Source organism: Echiichthys vipera (assembly GCF_963691815.1).
Source record: "Echiichthys vipera genome assembly, chromosome: 13".
Lineage (NCBI taxonomy): Eukaryota > Metazoa > Chordata > Actinopteri > Perciformes > Trachinidae > Echiichthys > Echiichthys vipera.
Window position 1 is genome coordinate 25,994,579 of NC_139838.1, and position 21,094 is coordinate 26,015,672.

Genomic DNA, 21,094 nt, shown 5'->3' on the forward strand with positions numbered 1-21,094 from the left:
GCCTCGGAAGCCCTAGACACGAGTGTATGCCTATTTGGAGGTAGTAAAATACCTGTGGTTGTGTTGGCCGTGTCGTAGTATGCTATATGTATTTTCTGTCAATCATGAGTCCAGAGTGTGACGCTTAATTGGTGGAGAACTCTTTTAACACCAAACCAAGACAATCAAACAACGTTAAAAGAGATGGATCTTTATAGAGAAGCACAGCTGTGCATGTCGATCACAAGATGAATTTAAAGCTGCACTGGACCAGGTTTCTGTAAAAACAAAAATGCTGAACTCACTGCTACATCTTTAGCATCACAGAAACCATTCAAAGTTACCTTGCTCTGCCTTGTGCTGTTGCCAACGGCAGAGTTCGGCAGAGTTGCCCGTTGTAGAAAAATCACTTATTGGGCCTCTGAGCTCATCAAGGTCTTGTCCTGTAGTGTTCCTTTTCACACTCAGGATTAATCAAGGGGTCTAAAGTCAGGGTCTGCACTACTTCTAAAATCCGTGAAGTGATGCCAGTACAGGGGTGACGCAGTCTCTCTTGTTGGCACCACATACAACCAGAACTGTTTCCTGACACGTCAAAGAGACTTTGATTCAGACAGGAATAAAGAGACTCAGGGGTCATCGAGGCAGGAGGAAATAAAAGCCTGAGTGTGTCTCACAGAAAAGATGAACGGCTTTGGAGAAATGAATAAAACAGGCCTACACAGGTACCTTTGTCTGAACATCAACGTTAAGGTCCCCATTAAAGTCTCAAGATCTCAAGACGACAGCATTTTATCGGTGTCACATTAGCTCTGAATCAAGTTCATGGCTCAGCTACTTAAAAGTCTGGATTCCTGGGTTAGAAACAGAGGCTTATATGATAAATAAGGGCTCTTTAGATACAATCTATTAAAGAAATGCTCCAGGATTCTTGAGTGAGTTGAAATTTCATTAACAACTTTTGTACCCTGAGGTAGGACCCGTTGTCACCCCAATCTGAAGACGTTTGACTACAAACTTGACAAAAAACACTTAAAAAAGAAGCATTTTTTGTTTATTATCTGATTAAATCCCATCAAAATGCTGCTATACAGGAATATACTAGCTAAATCTTTAAAAACCAGACAAAGGGTGAGAAGATGACTTAAATAAAAGCAGCCACCAGTTTAAAACGAATGACCATTCAAATGAACATGCATACCCAAAACCTCTATGACGAATTACATCCCTAAGTATAGCACAGACACAGCAAGAGCAGCACAGTGGGAGAAACAGAAGGTATCCTGAGAAGCAGGAAAGCAGGACAGTGCTGCCTTAAGTGAATCGGTTACAGAGCACAATGAGACCTCTTCTAACCCGTGTTGGGAGGAGGAAACTTCATCCACATCTGCTGGAGCCTCAGCTGGCAGAGGCAGAGGCTTGGCTTTAACTGGATTAACAACAAAAGCCTAGCTCAATAACTAATAGTCCTCTTCTTCCCCCTCTCTGTTCCTTCTCTCTCTTTACTTCTTTCCCATTTATCCTCTTCTCTCTCCGTCTCCTTCGATCTTGCCGTCTTCCTCCTCCTTCAGAGTGAAGCAGAGAGATAATGCGGAACACTTTCATGCCTCCGCTGAATTAAACATGGAGGGAACAGCTTGTACTGGGTGCTAAAGCTGGAGCAAAGAGAGAGGGAATATTAAAAAAGAAGGATATATACTGTACAATTCGACCCTTGCACAGGGGTCTCTGAAGTGCTGCGCAACGATTCTTTACAATTAAAAAGATCTGTCGCTGATAGCATGCACTGAGGAAAGCTAAACAGGACAGCCATTTTTGTACTAATTGGCCAGGTTGAAAGGGACTATCAGCTGTCGTTTTGTGGAAGCAGCCAATTGCCAAGCGGAGGGGTGGCATAGCGTTCAACAATACCCGTGAGACTTCCTTTACAACCTCCAGTTTTTCATTGTTAAAGCTGTAAATCCCATCTTGCCAATCTTTTATTCCTTTCACACACACTCTGTCATCTTTGCACTGAAGCCAACCAACTGGGCTCTCTAGAAACAAATCTGCCCATCTCTAACTCCGGGCTCGTTGGTGAGTAATTGACAGTGTTTCAAACATTCTCTGTCTCAGATGGTTTACACAAAACTCGGTGATGTCTTCTCATCCACTCGGCAGGGGCTGAGGTTTCAGTTTCTGCTCTGCCTTTGGTCTTTTTCAACTCTCATTTTCTCTGATCTGGGAAGAAAAAGTCTCCCCCTCTCTCGCGGCCTATTTGGTATTCCCCAGATGGAGTACCACGCTACCACCCACATCCTCACCCCCCCCCCCCCACCCTTCCACTCTCTTCGCCCCCTCACAAGTGACCTGTTACAGTGTCCTCTGCTTTAGATGGGGCACCACACTCACGGCAGCAAGGACAAGACTTTGCAAGGGTTGCGTTCAGGACTGCAACCTCCCAGAGCCCATGAGCCCATGTGAGGTGGGGAAGCAGGCTAGAGATCAGAGAGGGATTCCTGCATCAGGACGCCATTTTTTGACTCATGGGAGGGACAGAAATTCAAGAAAGTCCTGCTTAAGGATACATAAATCTCATTTATTCTTGTCAGACGTAAATAATCCTGTCGAGCACCATTTGAATGAGTCCATTATACTGTATGAATTTCCTGGTTGCACTTTAACTTTCTTGTGAAGTTCCTCGACTTAAAGAAACAGAAGAATTCTCTTCTTTTAAAAAAAGGTTTTGAAGGATTGTTCAGTCTCCTTTTAACGCCGTTCTCTTACTTTAAGCGAATAAAAACATTGAAGAATCTATAAACGTTCTCTTATAATCAAGTTTTCACAAGTTCTAAGCTCAGATATGTTTCATGTAGGCTGTTTTTTTTTAAATCATTTTTGCTCATTTCACTCACATTTTTGACACAACCATGGGAACTGGAGGGTCGCCAGTTCGAGTCCCTGTGTGGACAATGAATTGAGCGTGGACTGGTGGCTGGAGAGGTGCCAGTTCATCTCCTGGGCACTGCAGAGGTGCTGTTGAGCAAGGCACCGGACCCCCAACTGCTCGGGGCGCTGGTCACTGGCAGCCCCCTCGCTCTCCATTAATTGCATGTATATAGGTCCTGTCTGTGCATGTGTGTGTATTTCGGGCCTGTGTGTGTGTGTGTAACATGAATAACAATAATAGAGTGAAAATGGAATTTCCTCGTTGCGGGACTAATAAAGGAATTCTTCTTCTTCTGCTTCTTCTTCTTCTTCACCAGATAGAACAACATCTAACTTGTTTAAAGAAGTGTTTGTTTGACCCCATTTGCATCTGCGAGGCGTACACGTGTGATATGCATCTGTCTCTCTTATCTGGATGAGGAAAACGTGTTAATGCGAGGTGTAAATGAAAACAGAACGTATGGTGATTGGATCTCAGCCAGGAGAAAATGAAATCTGTCAACCATAAACTAAATTCGTCAAGCAAATTCAAAAGTAATATAACTCTGCCTCTTCCTGCTGGGTTAACCCTCATCGTACCAGCGGGGGGTACCCACATGTATACTTTCCTGTCAGGTCTCACAGGCTTTGACTTTGTCAGTGAGTGTGTTGTAATGACTTCATATCAATTCTGTTTTAATTGGTGCTTTTTAATAAAACCAGTGTATCTTGGTCGCGTGGGGCCTCAGTCAAAATAACCCAATTCTGCCAATGCGGCTTTAATAGATGGAACATTTTATTGATTTTTTGCCATATGAGCAAATTTAATGTATCACACTATCAGGGGAGTAGGTGCACCCTGTATAAATCTGTGTAAATATTTGAATTACATTGATTTTTACCTTTATTTTGAAGGCGGTCGTACTCAGATCAATATCTCTATCTACTATTGTATTGAAAGACAGATTTAAAAAGTGTTGAACTTTGAATGACTGTGGGTTTACTGTACTTTACTGTAACTTCAGTAAGAAAGGCTGCTACACTTCACTGTACTTTACTGTAACTTCAGTAAGAAAGGCTGCTACACTTCACTGTACTTTACTGTAACTTCAGTAAGAAAGGCTGCTACACTTCACTGTACTTTACTGTAACTTCAGTAAGAAAGGCTGCTGCACTTTACTGTACTTTACTGTAACTTCAGTAAGAAAGGCTGCTACACTTCACTGTACTTTACTGTAACTTCAGTAAGAAAGGCTGCTACACTTCACTGTGCTTTACTGTAACTTCAGTAAGAAAGGCTGCTACACTTCACTGCACTTTACGGTAACTTCAGTAAGAAAGGCTGCTACACTTCACTGCACTTTACTGTAACTTCAGTAAGAAAGGCTGCTACACTTCACTGTACTTTACTGTAACTTCAGTAAGAAAGGCTGCTACACTTCACTGTACTTTACTGTAACTTCAGTAAGAAAGGCTGCTACACTTCACTGTACTTTACTATAACTTAGTTCTGTAGGAAATGCTGCTACATTTATAAGGAAATGCTGCTACATTTTTAACACTGTTATCACTTATCGCTCCTTATCACTTATTTAGTTGGAACTTATTTTATTTCAATCTGCTGCTAAACTGCACGCTGCGTATTGTTGTATATTGTATAAACCTACATTTAACCACAATGTCTGTTGCACTCTGTCACATTTAGTTATTGTTTGATTTATTTGATGTTAGCTTTATTTTGATTTGATTATTATTATTATTATTATTGATCCTTCCCCATCTTTGTACTGAAACTGTTGCACAATCATTTCCCTCGGGATAAAGAAAGATTCTTGAATCTTATTTCTATTATTTCATATCGTGGTCAAAATATTCACTATATAAATATAACACCAAAATGTTTACTTGATATGACTGAAAACTAAATGATACCAGTATCAAAGGATGGAGATTAAGCGTTTAAATGCATGTTAAATACGTTGGTAGCATGGAGTTAAAGCAAAAGCAACAAGTAGCAGCAGCTAGCAACTCTACCAGCCTTGTTTAGCTGTTTAGCATACGGACATATGACCACAATTCAGGCAGAGCTGAAATAACATGAACGGTTATTTACCAGAACACAAATGCAGGTCCAGATAATGCATCCATATAAAGATCACACAGATCACATACCAGGTGTATGGGTCCGTCAATTATGCTGCACAGCGGGCAGAAGTGTAACGTAACTGGTCGCTTCCAGGTGTTGAACCAGAGAGAGGCTGTTGTGACAAAGGGACTGAACTTCTCCTCGAGTTGGCAAAACTTAGGCGAACCATCTCAGAGCAGGTGCACTACACTGCGTTGTGCTGCGAAATGTGCTGAGGAAAGAAAGAACTGTGGGAGCGTGGTATTTATATCCTGATAGCGCGGCTCGGCTTAATTAATTACCAGCTGTTTCCACAGAGATTCGTTTCAGAAAGGATTTCTTTTATTGAAAATGGGTTGCGCAAAAACAAAAGTTATGACTCATGATGAGTTTCCTCACTGAGGGTACATGCGCGCTACGAGATTCTGGGACTAATTAGGAGCCAAAGTTGTGATCACTGTCGATTGTTCAGAATTACGCCCGCTGTACAAAACCCCTGGAGAAAAGACGTGCTGATGCATACAGCGGCCAAATAGAGGGTAAATGTGCCGGAGAGACTTTATTTATGGGGTGAAAATCATTAACATTTTAAACTCCAGTAAAGAAAGAGGATATTTTCTTGAAATATAGGACAATAAATAATCTTTAAGTTGTAAACTCGTAACCTACGATTGGATGAAATCATTTTTTTGTCGCAGGGTTTAAAGGCCTTGATCTGGGAGCATGCATGTACCCTGGTGAGTTGAAAACACTTCAATACTTTAATACAAACTGTACCGCAGTGATACAATGAATGCGTCCTTCTACGTGTGACACGTGTGGCAATAGAAGTTACAGTATGGCTGTTTCTCAGTTACTTTGAGATGAATTGGCATCCGGTCCAAAACACACTGTGAAATGTATGGTAACATAGCAGATATAACCGTCTCGATTACAGAATAACAGATTGCACAGCGTATAATGTTCAACAACAATCAACAACGAGGGACCTGCTCGAGACTTCGTGGGGCGTTAAGTCGAAACACAGCAAAGTCGATCCACTGAGGTGTGACTTCAAATATGAAATATCTCAGCTTTCAAATCATGGACAAACCTGTGTTCAGGTCTTAAACCCACGGATATTATAAGGAGTAATACATCTTCATTATTATCACAACAGTAAATCAAATAGGACGAGACTTATAATACGTTATATAAGATCATTTTCTGTAAACAGGCCACTTCTTAAAGGTTCCCTTTTCAGATTCCCTTTCAGATCGTTCTCAGAAATATTACTTGGACTCTTACGCAAAACTGTAAATACATACCATACTGTTTGATTTTTTTATTTTAGCTCACAGTATTTACGACTGCAAAGTGACTCCAGACACCAGAAGGTGCTCGGTCAAACACTACATGTCTACAGTAAGTAAGTGTGTGGATGTGATGTGACAGAGGGAGTTTGCAAAGCAGAGGGTGTACTCAGTATAACCGCTGAAGCATGTAGCACCACTCTAGTTTGCTCCTCTTTAATGTTGGCCTTGCTAGCCCTGTCTTTTTTAATAACTTTAACAGACCCTCTATAACTCTCCGTCCTGTGATGCAAAGATTTGCCCTCCCCAGAGCCTCCCTGCTTCACCTCACAACCGTCCCGACGTAAGAAAGACAAGTGATTTCATTCAACGGTTAATTGAGAAGTTGCCAGTTTGGCGGCCTGGAAAAAAAAGGGAGAATGAGAAGGTGAACGCTGGGACTCAGGGCTGCCAACTCTCCTACGCTGACTGTAAGACTCAATCAGTTGACCATTTTTACACGCTCCCATGTCACACGCCCATTTCGTTTTTTCCCATAAAACACTGCGGTCAAGTGAGCCGTTGTTTTTTGGGGACTTGTGGCAGTCTCTTTGTGCTGTTATGGAAATACTTCATTAACCAAATAAAATTGTCTGCAAAAAAGTCCTAATTTGATAAAACCATAATAGGTTTGGCTGAGAAGTGCGATAGATTTCTGCTCAAGATGTTTCAGACTTTAACATATGAGGAGCTCTTTTCCAAAACACTATAAATCCATTTTAATAGTTTTCAGGAAAATTACATTTCTTACCTTTAGACCCACACATTTGGTTAATATTTAATTGATCTTGTCAAAATGGTTTTTGGCTCAGTCTGAACGTGTTGAACGGACGGACGAAACAAAAAACTCTCCAGCTTCAGAGCGCCGCCATGTTGGATCGCATAGATTGTCACTGAATTCTGATTGGTCGAGAGGACGGATCGCATTTAGGCTAAAAATAGGTTTGGCGCTGGTCGCGGTTTGGAAAGGAACTGCATCTTGAGACCATTTTAAACCATTTTAAACAAGGAAATATAGAGATCTGTCAGAAACACTGATGAAGCAGTGAAAAGGTTCTGTTTACAGCAAAGTGGCTCAAACTTTTTTTTATTTGGCTTTTATCTCGTTTTGGAAAAGAGCTCTTCATATAAAGTTTGAAGTAGTCTCCCTGAAAAATAATTCATTCAGTTGGGTGGCAGGTGGATGATTTCATAGGTTATGGGTGTATTTACTCAATTGCAGTAAATATGTGGTGAGTTGCAGTAGGACACCACTTTGTGCTCGAGCCGATCTGTTTTCTCAGCAGAAAATCGCTTGCTTCCCCAATTTCAACATTTTAAATAGCAATACGCAGGCTGCAGGTGCATCTGGCCTTTAAGGGAATGGAAGATTACACTCTGATGGGTCTAATTCATGTTATGCCCAAAACACACCCATGATTAATGAAGGGACTCGATACAACTCCTTTGCCCCTTGTGCCATACTTTAAGCCCAAAATGTGCAGCGTCTAACCATCAATGTATTAAGAGTTCTGGATAAAGGGTCCGAGGTGGCGCCTCGCTCATTCCTATGAAAGTTGCTCAGCGGGGCATGAAGCCAAAAAACTTCCATGTCTAAAAATACCTGCATGAGCCGCACTACTCCTGCCAAACATCTGCACTGTTGGGCCCATAGAGCAGACATACTGAAGACTCCCAGTTGAGTGTGCTGATGTAGGTTTAGCCATCCGGCTAACTGGAATGGGCATTAAACGATTTAATCGTGCAGCCTTTCTAGAGTTTCAAATGTTACGGGACCCAATGGATCAGATACGGATATAAACACAAGTCATTTTGTGGGGGTTGTGATGCTCAAATGCATTCACAGATTTGCACCTCTCGCCAGGAAAGTCATTGGGAAAAAGTCTAATTCCACCTAAATGCACCTGTGCCAGATACTTTAGACCATGGGTGTCAAAGTCAAGGCCCGGGGGCCGGATCTGGCCCTCGAATGAATCATCTCGGCCCCCAGGATGATATTTGATTGGTATAATGAATGAGAAATGTTTTCAATTGAAATTACCGACAGAGCCATAAGAAAATATTGGATTATTCATTTAATTATGTAATAAAATACGTACACTGTGTTAGGTCTTGGTTCAATAGGTTATATGCAATCATTTTAATATGTTTTAATAAACATTGAACCCTCGGCTTGTAGCAAAGTTGTTTTTTTGGCCCTCTGATGTATTTGACTTTGACATCCCTGCTTTAGACCTATCGCCCCTCGTGGTTAAACTCTTGTTAAATCACACGTTTGCTTATTTTTTAAAGTGTTATATGCACGATGACACTGACTGTGACAGTGTAAAATCCGAGGTCATTTGGATATCTCGCTCCAAACTAAACAGAAAAGTTGACAGCCCTGGACTCAATAAGGCAAACGTGTTCCAGACACATACGAGACAAGAGAAAATGTGTTGCAAAAAAAACATCCATTCTACGACGTACCATTAGATTACAAATCATTCAGTCTCCAAATCGTCAAAATTAACAATAACAATTTTCCAATCTAGCTTTGCATGTTCAGTGAACTCTTAAAAGATATGAATATCTTCATATTCAGTTATTTTAAAATGTGTCTTGGCCCGTGTCTTTGTATCCAATCAGGAAACAGAAAATGGAATAATCTGGTACATAGCCTAGGAACATTCTGCAGGACATGGAAAAATGAATACATGAAATACAGCAGCCCCCAACAAAGCCGGTGAATAGTTTGCCTCGTTGAATGCGACCCAGATAGAAATAGAAATACGAGCTATCCCCTTCTCCCTGCACACAATCATTGCGGCACTCGTCTAAGCCGCCCATTATGTAAATAAAGAAGGAGCAGAATGAGAGAGATGAAATGTGTTTGGGACAGAGCGTCAGCAAAACACACATATGGTGCAGATTGCATGAGGAACGGAAAGAAATGAGACGGAGAGAAGACGAGAAAAGGGAAATAAAGAAAGGAGGAAATACAGGAAGTGAGAAGAGATTTTAAAGGGGAACAAAAGAGTTGGTAGAGTTTTTACCCATAAAATGAGTCATTACCGACCCAATGTGGTACTGTGTGAAACCCCAGAGGTTCCCGGTGCATCTTTCCCGTAGCAAGATCAACACCATTACACAACAGTAACAACATCAACAACAACAACGACGACGATAGCATCTACAACAAGAACAATAACAACAATTGTGCTATAGTGAGACGGCGCCCAATATATAGATGATGCACATCATTAACACCACAGCCAGCCACACATTAGCACACACTGTTAAGTCTGTTATGTTACTCAGTTTAGTGGCCCTCGCTCCAGCGGCACCCATCGGGAAACCAGGTGGTGTCACAGGGTGGGGCCGAACAAAAGTTGTCCCCGGGATGAACTGAAACTCCACCGTTGTTGCCAAGGCGACGGGTTTGGCTTTTCAAGTCTTTCAGTCCGAGTCTCAGGCCGGCCCGAAGAGCGTGCAGCACGCGGCCACATCCACAGAAGCCGTTTGTTTCACAGTTTTATGTAGAGTTCAACATGTCGATGAAGGTTTGGGTTTTTTTTCTGCTTTATTTTAAAACAAGGCGATTTTTGGAATAGTGGTTATGGTTCAGCCGGCGTTTCTGTTAAGGTATCAAACACACGCAATGTAGTCACTCAACACAATCACAGACTACTGTAGCAAAGCTGGAGAAACAAGAACGTGGCAATAAGCAGCATTGCGTCAGAGTTGCTGTGGTTTATGTTGGCAGATTATTTATGTATTTTTTTCTGTTTTGTTATATTCGGCTGACACTGAATGAACTCTGTCTCCATGATTAAACACAGTCACATATTTAGCCACAGTCCACTACTGCAATCACAAGTTTTCCTTCATCAGCTTCACAAAGACTTCATTTTGACCCTCTGTTGCCTTTTTATCTTTTTTCTTTTAATCCTCTTTTATAATATTATACAGTGGGTGTCAAGCAGAGAGGATGTGATCGATGGCACTTCTTTAATCAGGTTGAAGCAGTTAGGTGTTTAGCTGATGGAGGCGATGTCGAATTACTGGCGGTGGTGAAGAAGTCTGGCTTGAACTCCCCTCTTCTTCCACCACATCTGCTTCCACTATTTTCAGCCCTCACCTTTCCTTCCCTTCTCCTGCATCATCACACATAAATGGCAGTCCGGGAAATGACAGAGCCGTCTCTCTGAGACTCCATGTCGTCATCGAGGTACACGTCCATTTCTTCTTCACCGCTGTGGCCTCTGTGGACGTGATAGGCTGGAGGAAGCATGTCCCCGCCTCCAAACCTGTCATATTCTTCCTCCATGCTGTCATCCAGGTCGAACTTCCTCCTCTCGGCTTCGTCTATCTCACCACTGAGGAGGATGTCATGGGCGGAGGGGGGGTTGCCAATTGAGGCATGGTGAAGGTGATGATGGTGGAAGTCATTGGCCTTTTCCGTTAGAGTCCCTGTGGCGTCACAGCCCTCGCGATATGTGTAGATGGGCCCGTTGTTGTTTGCACCTGTCCCGTTCTTACTACTGCTGTTGCCAGACCCACTGAAGAGCAGGCGGGCTTTGTTGCCATAGTCTCCGCCATTGCTGCCGCCGCTGCCGGTTGCAATGGAGTCCCCACTGCTGGGGAAGCCGCGTCTCTGCTGACGGCGACTTCGGGTCAGGAGAACGGCAACGAGCGCGGCAACCAAAAGTAGGGCCAGAAGGGACCCGATCACGGCGCCCGCCACGACACCGGCACTGGACGGATCCTCCAGGGCTTCTGCAGAGGGGATGAAGGGGTTGGAAGGAGGGGTGGAAAAATGGGTGGAGGAAAAGAAAAAAAGGGCAGGCATTGATGGCTGTTTTTAAGGAAGTCTTGCTCAGTTTTGAAGGAGGTATTCAAAGTTCTTCTTGTATTGTGAGTGTGCTGTGGTGATAGTGGGAGTGTCTTCCTCTATGTGTGTTGCAATCCTTGCAAGTGTGTAGTAATGTTCTTCTCAGTGTAATCCCTTGGTTAGGGTGCAGTCAGTCATTGCTGGGATCAGGCTGAATGGGACTCATTCAGTCACTCCCGGCGGCTTGTTTCTCTGCATTTTGCAGACATTATGCACAAAACACATGTCTGTCCAGCTGCTGGCACTTCAGTTTTGTAGCCCCGCCCCCCTTTGCCAGACGGGGAAAAGCCTTTACTACTGTAACGGTCCTTTGTTCTAACTTCATGTTGGTGTGAGCCAAGTTTGCCTCTCCACTCTTGTTTCAGTCGAAAATTGAAACAACAATGAGAGATGGGTTTACAGCATCAGCAAAGGCAGTTTGTTTGGTGCTGCCTTTGCCGGGGGTTAGAGGTATCAACCTAGCAAAGACTCACAGACACACAGAGAGACAGACACACATGACAGACAGGCAGAGGGGTTATTTGAAGAGGTTCAGTGGAAAAGAGCACAGAGTCGCAGCTGGAAAGTGCCACAATGTTCCCTTGAGCCCTCCCATTTTTATCCTGTTTCTTCCCCTGCCTCCTTATTATACCCACTCCGCATCCCTTTCTCCCTTCTCATCCACCCATCCTCTGCCTCCACCGCTTGCTCCCCATGCCTCTCTTATCGGTCAGCTAGTCAAACCACAGGGCAGAGTGATCGCCTGCTGTCAACCCAGGACCGAGTCCAGATCTCACTGATCAGTGGCGCACAAAGGTAAAAGGTTCACACTGCGGTGCACGACTCATGCCAGGACATTTCTAAGAGGATTCTCTGCAGGAATATGAGAGAGAAAAGGGGTCTGGCTCAGACAGTGTAGGATTTGTACAAGTGGGTTCATGCTGGGTTAAAAAAAGAGAAAAGAAAGTGTCAAAGCAGGCAAGGAGAAGCGTTGAGCCTATAGCGCAGAGCTGCACCAGGCCAGTTAATGCTTTTTTCTGTGGATTGCGCGTTGTTTTTTCTTTTGGGTGCAGCAAGGGCAGTGAAACGCAGAACAGCAGGGGAAGTTGAACCCTTCCTGTTTTATGCAAATAACAGCACAGCTCTGCCAGCACTCCTGGCAAACACAGCAGTGAATGCCAATCAAACAATCTGAGCTCGGCTGAAATGAGCACTGTGTGGGGTTACGTGCCGGGGCAGCACCAGTAAGGGAATTACATTGTTTTTTTCTTTCAATGAAATCACATTGGACATCAAATAATCATCCGTATGGTGCTGGCGAGTATAAGTTATGTTAACAAAGCCAGTGGGGGGATGTCATATATAAGTGAGCCTGGATTGAGAGCCCGTGGTTCACTCAAATTGTTCATTCAGAGTGTGTAGTAGAAAAAAGAGAGGACATGAAAGAAGAGAAGAGCTAGGGGAGAGAAAACTAAGGGTCTTTTTGGTGGAGAGTGGAGAGCAGACATTCAGAGAGGAGAGTTAGGAGGAGAGGTCTCGATTTGATTTCAAGCGCTGTCTTGCTCTGGTCTCACATGGGAATGCGGGAGGGTTATGCCAGGGTGAGACAGACGGGGTGGGAAAACGAGGCGGGGGTTTTTGGGACAGGATATGATATCTAAATAAGGGGACAGTGTCTGGTGATATCCAATTGAAGTGACAGAAGGCATTAAGGATGAGGAATCCAACTTTGCCTGTCCTAGTTTTCCATCCCTGCAAACTTACAGACTGGCGAGGAAACCCAACATGCGTGCCAAAAATGTTATTTATATTTATTATGCCATTTATATTTCAGTCATTAGTTGTATCCATCAAGAGCTTAAGAGAGAGATGACTGAATAATGTCCTTCTGTAGTGGGTCTTCAAGTGCTTGAACATCTATCCGTCCCATTACAGCTGGCATGTTCATTTTTCAGTAAATCATGTGTCACATGTAGGAGCAGCATGATTTCTCTGCAATCAAGTCCAAAGATAAGGGATCTCTGAGTAGAAATGATTTTGTGCGAGGCAACGATGTTGCCTTTGTAACGACTGTAAGATAGTCATCTCTTTTTTATGTGAGGGAATTAGATCATTTTGAAAACGACAGCTAAAATTGCCTGCTATCAATAAAACATGACACTAGGTGCCCTGGTAACTCATTTGGCCGCTCGTTTTCTGTGTGAAAATTCAAGGTTTTGTCTACGACACTCAGAACCACAAGATGTGGGATGTTAGAGTATTGATTTTTAAACGTATAGAGTTATTTTAGTAACATTAGTGACAGATCCCGTTTGCTAAGGAGCTTTTTCTTTGTGACCTACATAAATCCACGTTACTTAGGCTACTTTCACATTGCAAGCAAATGGCCCAACTCCATCCAGATTAGTTCGCTCTCATGTTACACAGATCGGACTTTTTCTAATCTGATCTTGGCCACTTTTATATGTGGTCTTAAATCCGATGCATGTCTGATCACTGGCCATTCAACTGCTGTAGTGGTCAATGTGTGTCAAACCGTGTGTGTGTCAAATAATCAAACTAAGATCGACAGTTTTCCGACAAGTCCTGCCCTACTGTGCTGTGTTTGGTTAACACTAGTTGCCTCCACTCGCCCTTGTGACATACTTGTTCTGCTCATTTTAGCTAAGCTAGCTGGCTAACTAGTTTACTAATTCCATGCTAGACTCGTTACGGAAAAAATGAGCCGAACAAAGTTGTCACTCATCTGGTGAGAGTAATGTGCTCTCCTATGCTAAGAGTGTGTGGATGAACCATTACAACACAACTTGTTAACTTTTACTCATTTATCGTTAGCGGCTAGCTGGAGTTGCTTGCTAGCTAGGTTCATTATGTCGACCAGAGAACTGTTGGCTGGCGGTCACATGCGTGTATGACGTTATCCATTCACCATAGATGCACTGATGTCAGATGTAGGTCACTTCACACATGAATGTGAATAGTCAAGGCCGAAAGAGTGGATCTGGGGAGAAAAAGATTCTGAATTGAGCATTAAGCCCTGTAATGTGAACGTAGCCGTAATTCTTAGCTTGCCATCTTTCCTCACAGGCCTTTTTAGCCGAAGGAAGAGGAAAAATCTGGAAGGTCGCCTTCAGCTGAATGCTTCTAACCGCACTCTGATATCTCGCTTTTACAATGCTGTGAGGGAGGTCGCTCTCTTAGTCTCTTTATAAACAAGGTGAGGACCGACAGTCTCAAAGGGACACACTCACATGCACTAACATGCATGCATGGCTAGGTCGGCTACCACATAAAAGAACAGAGAAGCAGACTCAGAGGGATCTGTAGATAGCAAATACTGGTTTGCTGTTATAGTTATGCTCAAAATCTTATATCATTTAAACTAACAAGCGTTTAGATATTCCTAAAGTTTCCTTCTGCTTCAAGTCTTTCTGCAAAACTAAGAAAATGGCCTCCTGGCTCCTGCTCCATACTTAACGTACAGACATGAGGCTGATTTACTCTCTCTTATGATGGCAAAAGAAGCAGGTATGACATATTTTGTTTGTGTCAAATGGGCACATTGGATAGAGCAAGGCAACCAGTTACCAAGTCCCCATGCAGATCAATGGGAGGATGTGGCAGCACATGAGTTCATCATGACACCACATGCCTTTTGGAAAATGCTAAAAATACATCTATGTACAGTAGACAGACATCTCTTATCAGCAGGCATTCTCCGACATCACTTTTTACTATAAAAACACTAATGGATCGTGGATTTGCTCTGACAAAAAATGTGCCAGATCAACGTCAGTGTCAAATCCTCGTCAACCGCTCGATGAGACGCTTTAGTAAAAACTGAAAAAAAGTAAAAAAACAAATTTAAAAAGCAGAGGGACTATCGTTAGCAAGAAAATAGGCCATGCTTGTCATCCTTATTTCTCGTCAACAGCGGCAGCCTGCCTGCATTAAGAAGCACGGTGATAAATGTCAAAGAGAGCGGCAGGGAAGCTTATATCTGTCTCTGTATTAGTGTCATGTACACGGATGAGATTAGGGGAGGGGGGGGGGGGGGGGAGAGAGGGAGAGAGAGGCACATGAAAACTATCCATTACTACTCAGTTACATTCTCTGTGGTGGGGATAATCTAAATGAGAAGATTTGTGATGTGAGGAGGCAAGGTGGAAAGAGTTCAAAGGGGGGAATAGGATAGACAAACAGAGAGAGAGAGGGGAGAGAAAACAGTCTAAAGGGGTATGGACGTAATGAAATCTATATGATCTGTTGTTGATCTCCTCCGCCACTTCTCCCTCCTCTTTTCCTGCCTCGTTCACAGAACTGAAATCCTGAAATTCTAAAAAACTGCTTCGACAGTCATATAATAAGCCGGGGGCAGCGGCTGTAAAATCTCCACAGTGGGAATTCTCATTAATCGCAACTTTCGGCCAAGGACGAGACATCTAAAAAAATGTGCCCATGAATAAACTCCAAACTTCAAAACATCTTACGCTTGGAGAGAAAATACAACGGATGAGACACCTCCTCTCCTTCGACACCCCAACCCACCCATAGTTGAGTTCGTGTATCAAATGAAAATGCATTAATTCTCTGTGTTGTATAGGAAGCCACTTAAACACACACCTCAGGCGGTTTTTAAAATTGATCTCGAAGCACCGTGAGTCGACGCCCGTCTTATGAAAATTGCTGTATAAATGAACTCGACTCGACTTGACAGTAGGTAAATGCTTTTGTTTGTTGCCTTTTTACATTGTTATCACGACGATTACACACCGAGACGCTGGGATTCCAACTGGGCCCCGTAAAGTAGCCTGACGTGACGATGTATTGCACAACAAATATTGAAAAAAATACCATTTAAATGGTGGTGCTCCTGTACAACATCATGCTAAGGTGATTAAAGCAACCCCTCCTACACAGAGTTCACCAAGTTCGTCAAAATGTGAGTAATTGCGATGTTCAAAAGTCAGCAGGACTAATTATCTGGAGCATCTTCTAGAAGAACGCTTACAGGTTCATGGCAGATAATGCAAAATGAATAAAGTGTTTACTGCATAAGTAGGACAACCTTCAACCTGGAACGATGTCTTTACAGAAAAAAAGAAAAACAGACCTACTCCAGCAATAATGTGCATTTTTGAGGTCAACAAGAGTGGGAAGACTTCTTCACAAGAGCCTAGTATATAAAGACATACTGGTGTGATCGCTGCTGTTAATTAAATCCACTGATCAGTTGACTTTGTTTTCCACGTTTTGAGTTTCTAAACAACCATTTTTGCCATCAGCGACTCAGGTAATAGCCATCTATACTCACTAACTCGCTGAACTTCCAGGGCCGTGAATGCCATGATCCTGAAGAGCGCATAGAAAGAGAATAGCTTGCACTCAGTAAATAGCTTTTTTCCATCTGGCATACAAGAAGCAGAAGCACCCCATCACCATTTACCCCATCATCAGTATAAAAAGACTTTTCTGTTTTAGAGTGCCGGCTCCTCTTTACTGCACCCCCCCTCCCTCATCTCTCTCCAAATTTAAACCATTGCCACAGGCACAGATGGAGGATCTCCTCAGTTTTTATGCAAATTAATGAAAAAAGTGTTGCCATTTGTTGTCCGTTCGCTGCTTATCTGTGCTTTAAACATATTTGACCTTTGGTTTATCTTCGCCTGCAGAAACACTCTGAACGGTCTGTGTATACTGACTAAAAATATTCTGCTCCTGAGGTAGAGGTTACCTACATGAGCTGAAAACTGTCTTTGTGTACGTCTGGTAATATCGTGCCGTGAACCGTAAAAAAGAATGGAAAAAGCCTGATTTAACCTCCTTATGATTTACAAGCAGGGTGTTTGCGAGGTAACGCCTCATAATCCGAGCAGATGCACGCGGGGTGGGGGAGGTGAGGCAGAGGCTAAATGTTATCATGGTGGGTTAATGGGACCCGGAGGCAACTTAGAATGGAAATCACAGATGTACAGTGGGAAGAGGATTTGAGGGCAACCTCTTCATGGCACAGCAGGCTGAAGCTAAATTATCTACTGCTGACTTTGACAGGGCACAAGGATTGTATCTTATATTTGTATCCCCCCCCATCTGCATCTGAGTGAATCTGATAAGCATTCACTCATGAATGTCAAAGCACACTGACTGTGCCATGTTCCAGGAGCATGTGATGTCAATCTAAGTCTGAATAAAAGGAAAAGTACATTGAGGCCATTAAACGTGTTTACGTGAATCTGAGTCAGTCGGTACACTCTAAATAAAAGCCCTTTTAGGTAGAAGGAGCAATTTAAACACGTACAAGGCTAAGTGTTATTGCACAATAATGAGGCAAAGAACTATACTGGTTCAGGTTTGCTAATAGTGAAAATCACAGGGAGCTGCTGTAACTGACTGGTGCCAGCATGTCCCAGCTGGCTACGGTTAAATATAAATAAATTACAGTGCTACAGAACATTTGGACTTGAAAAACAGTTATATGAATCTCATCTCATCTCGTCTCATCTCATCTTCAGCCTCTTATCCGGGGTCGGGTTGTGGGGGCAGCAGCTTTAGCAGGGGACCCCAAACTTCCCTTTCCCGGGCCACATTAACCAGCTCTAACTGGGGGATCCTGAGGCGTTCCCAGGCCAGTGTGGAGATCTAATCTCTCCACCTGGTCCTGGGTCTTCCCCGAGGCCTCCTCCCTCATATGAATCTCCCCATATTTTATTTCCAAGTGATCATTCTTTTTTTACTTGTGCACCTAACCTTACTAATATCAGTTTTCTAGAGCCAAGAGTATTTCCTCTCTGAGAGCCAATCATCGATCAAAGCCTGTCCTCCTGTGCTTGTCGGTGGGTGTAGCTGTACCAGCAGGAGAGCTGCTAAAGCTCTGGCCAGGTCTCTGTCAACATCTATCTGCATATGAATGCAGATTAATAATAACCAAAAGCTAATGACAAGCTTAATCGTCATGGACATGGGTTCCATGATTGACAGTCAATGCGTTGCGCCTCTTTTGCTCTTTTTGCACACAGACCGTTTCACTGCATGTCAGCGAATTCTGTTCAAACGTGAATGGTCAATACGGGAGAAAATAGCGTGACCTTGAATGTCAGCAAAACAAAGACTCATATACTCACATAAATACACATTAATAGCACAAATAGCATAAATAAAATAGCTTTAATGTTAGTTTTTAGAATAAGTGAAACAATGCTTTTATCATTTGAATTTCTGTGTTTAAACTTGAACAACATTGTTATAATGTAGAAATCTGATGTAGAGTGTAACACAAGAAGCTGCCACGACCTGTGACTTCACTTCATGCCGTCAGTCACTTCACATGAATTTAACATCATTACTTGTTTTTGCAAACAAGACACAACACAACACGTACTCTCCAGTCTCCGTTTACAGATTAGAACGATCCTGAACTGTTAAAGTGGGACGTTTAAACAGTTACATTTAATTAGGCCTCTTTATACTTCCTCTACAAAATGACAAAAAGTTCTTCAAACCCACACACACACACACACACACGCACACACACACACACACCTACCTACCTCTGGGACATCAATTAGCCACTAGACGCTAAAGGCCTCCAGTGTGTATCTGTGACTTATATCTAACCCAGCCACAGGAGTTGTGCATCACACAAAACTCTCACACTCACACACACTCACACACACACTCTGCTTGATTACCCTTGATGACACAGACACACTTGCACACACACACACTCACACCAAGATCCACACAGACTGTTCAATTATCCCTGATTATCCCTGATCGTTCTACACACACACAACCAACCCCCCATCCATCCAACCACCGGTGTTTCCATGACAATCATTTCCTCGTGCAACTCCTCGATGCAGTGAGGGAGGAAATTTCCTGCTTAAATCATCTTCAATTCGGTCTCTTCATCACAGATTCTAGCCGGTGCATTTCATCTCCGGCTCTCTCTCTCCGCTCGCTTTTCATCAGCGAGGAAATAATCAGAGAGTGGTAAAAAAAATAAATAAATAAATAAATAAATAAGGGAATGAGCTGAGCCAAAAACTGCACAAAGAGAGACATAAAAAAGGAAGCGAGAGAGAGAGGGGGAAAAAGTCAGAATGACTTTTTAAAGCATTTTGTTTTGGGCATTTTTCTTGGCCCATTTAGCCTCGCAGTGCTCTCTCCTCTGAGACTCTGGATTTTAAATGGATGCTTTCTGACACAGAGCAAGCAGATGGGATGAGAACTAAAGAGCATAGACAGACGGGAAGGAGACAGAGAGAGAGATAGAGAGGGGGGGGAGGGAAAGAGGGGTGTGGATAAAGGCCTGGATGGATAGATGATGGAAAGATGGATGGATGGATGGAAGTGGAGATAAATGGGTGGATTCATCTCTTTCGAGCTCATTACCCCCTTTCACCTTGAAAGCTCATCTGCATTGTTGTTTTTCCTGCAGAAAACACACATTCAGACGTACAAAAGGCACACATGGGAATCCGTTTACATGCATGGAAACACATACGTCGACGCGAACCGCACACAAACTCGCACTCTAATTACATTTTTCCCTTCCTGTGGCACCCTGCAGGGCTTATGGACTTCAGGAGGTTTCCCAAGTGCCTTCCAATCTTCCTCTTCGAGCTTTACAATCATTTAGCATCCAGCTGCAGCACATACACAGTCGCTCATACAGACACTCAATGGATGACTTGCTCATACACAAAACACACACACACTCACACACACACTCCACAGACAACCCTCCCCCCCTCCTGGCTCCATTCACCTTAATAACTACCCTCACCCTAGTGTAAACGCACACAAAATTACAGCCCGTACACACACATTTGTGCAAGCCCGCACTCATGTACGCGAAACAGACTAGAGAGCAGGGACACGCAAAATCACCTTAACTCACTTTGGACAAGCTTTAGAGAGAGAACATGTGTTTTAGGACACAGCCGGTGTGTAGCACACTACATCTTTTTCTTGCAAACGCACTAACGCACACAATACAAATCCCACCGTGACACAACACCGCAGGAACGTAAGGCCTCGGAGGGAATAAACTCAGGAGTTATACTGAGTGCAGATTAACTGTGCGGTTGTAAAATGCAGCCATAAAAACACACTCCGAGCCAACAAAATGGAAGCACAAGACAGGATATTGATTTGGAGCACGTCCACTTAGACCAGCCAGATGAGTTCGGAGCCCGATATTAACCACCTGCGGTTTATGTTACAAACAGAAAGCAACTAAAGTCGAAGCGTTAACTGTGCAGTCCTGGAGAAGGACTTGGATTGCCTCCACACAGCTCTCACAAATCTTTCCCCAAAATGTGACAATATCGACGTTTTTTGGGGGGAGGGGGTTTGCGGCCGGACCGTCTGTCAAAGAGAAACTCTGATTACAACACACACTGAGGGAGAGTGAGTCCGTTCTCTGCCTAGGACTCCATTACTCCATTATATCTTTACATAAAAACATGTGTTTGCTGCTTTATTTATGCTTTAACGTTGAGTACAGCTCCTCTTACCATGACTGGGCTGAGGAAACCTGCTGCAGTGGAGCATCCTCAATTACTACTACAGCTCGAGGTCACTTCAAGCTTTTCAAACGGCTCCATTCAGATTGAAATATTCACTTCAAGCAAGGTATTTGCTTCTTAACGAGCAGGTCCTTTGTGCCTCTGTCCTATTATGATCTTACAAGGTTAGACTAACATAAAAGTGGCACTTCTTTTACCGCTTTTCAATTTTCTCGCATGAATTGCAGCCGCTGTGCACAGTTGATTGTGCTGAAAGTACATCGGGCTTTATGAAAATCATACATGTGGTAATAATGCTTCTATTTTCCATTAGAATCTAATGTTACGGATACGTTTTCATCCGTCAACAGTGCCATGGTAACACCCC

At 43.2% G+C, this 21,094-nt stretch overlaps 1 protein-coding gene across 3 annotated transcripts in view; it reads right to left on the minus strand.

Moving 5' to 3' along the window:
• pvrl2l (PVR cell adhesion molecule related 2 like) overlaps positions 1-21,094 on the minus strand; it is a gene marked incomplete at its 3' end in the record, with an annotated part of 333,771 nt that overhangs the window by 130,765 nt on the left and 181,912 nt on the right. Inside the window, exon 7 of one of the 3 annotated variants that reach the window (XM_083925544.1) lies at positions 10,487-11,100. The exons of the other annotated variants lie outside the window; for them this stretch is intronic. Coding sequence (XP_083781670.1) covers positions 10,487-11,100 — 614 coding nt within the window. Of the gene's footprint in view, positions 1-10,486; positions 11,101-21,094 lie in introns of those variants that run through there. 3 annotated transcript variants of the gene reach the window in all.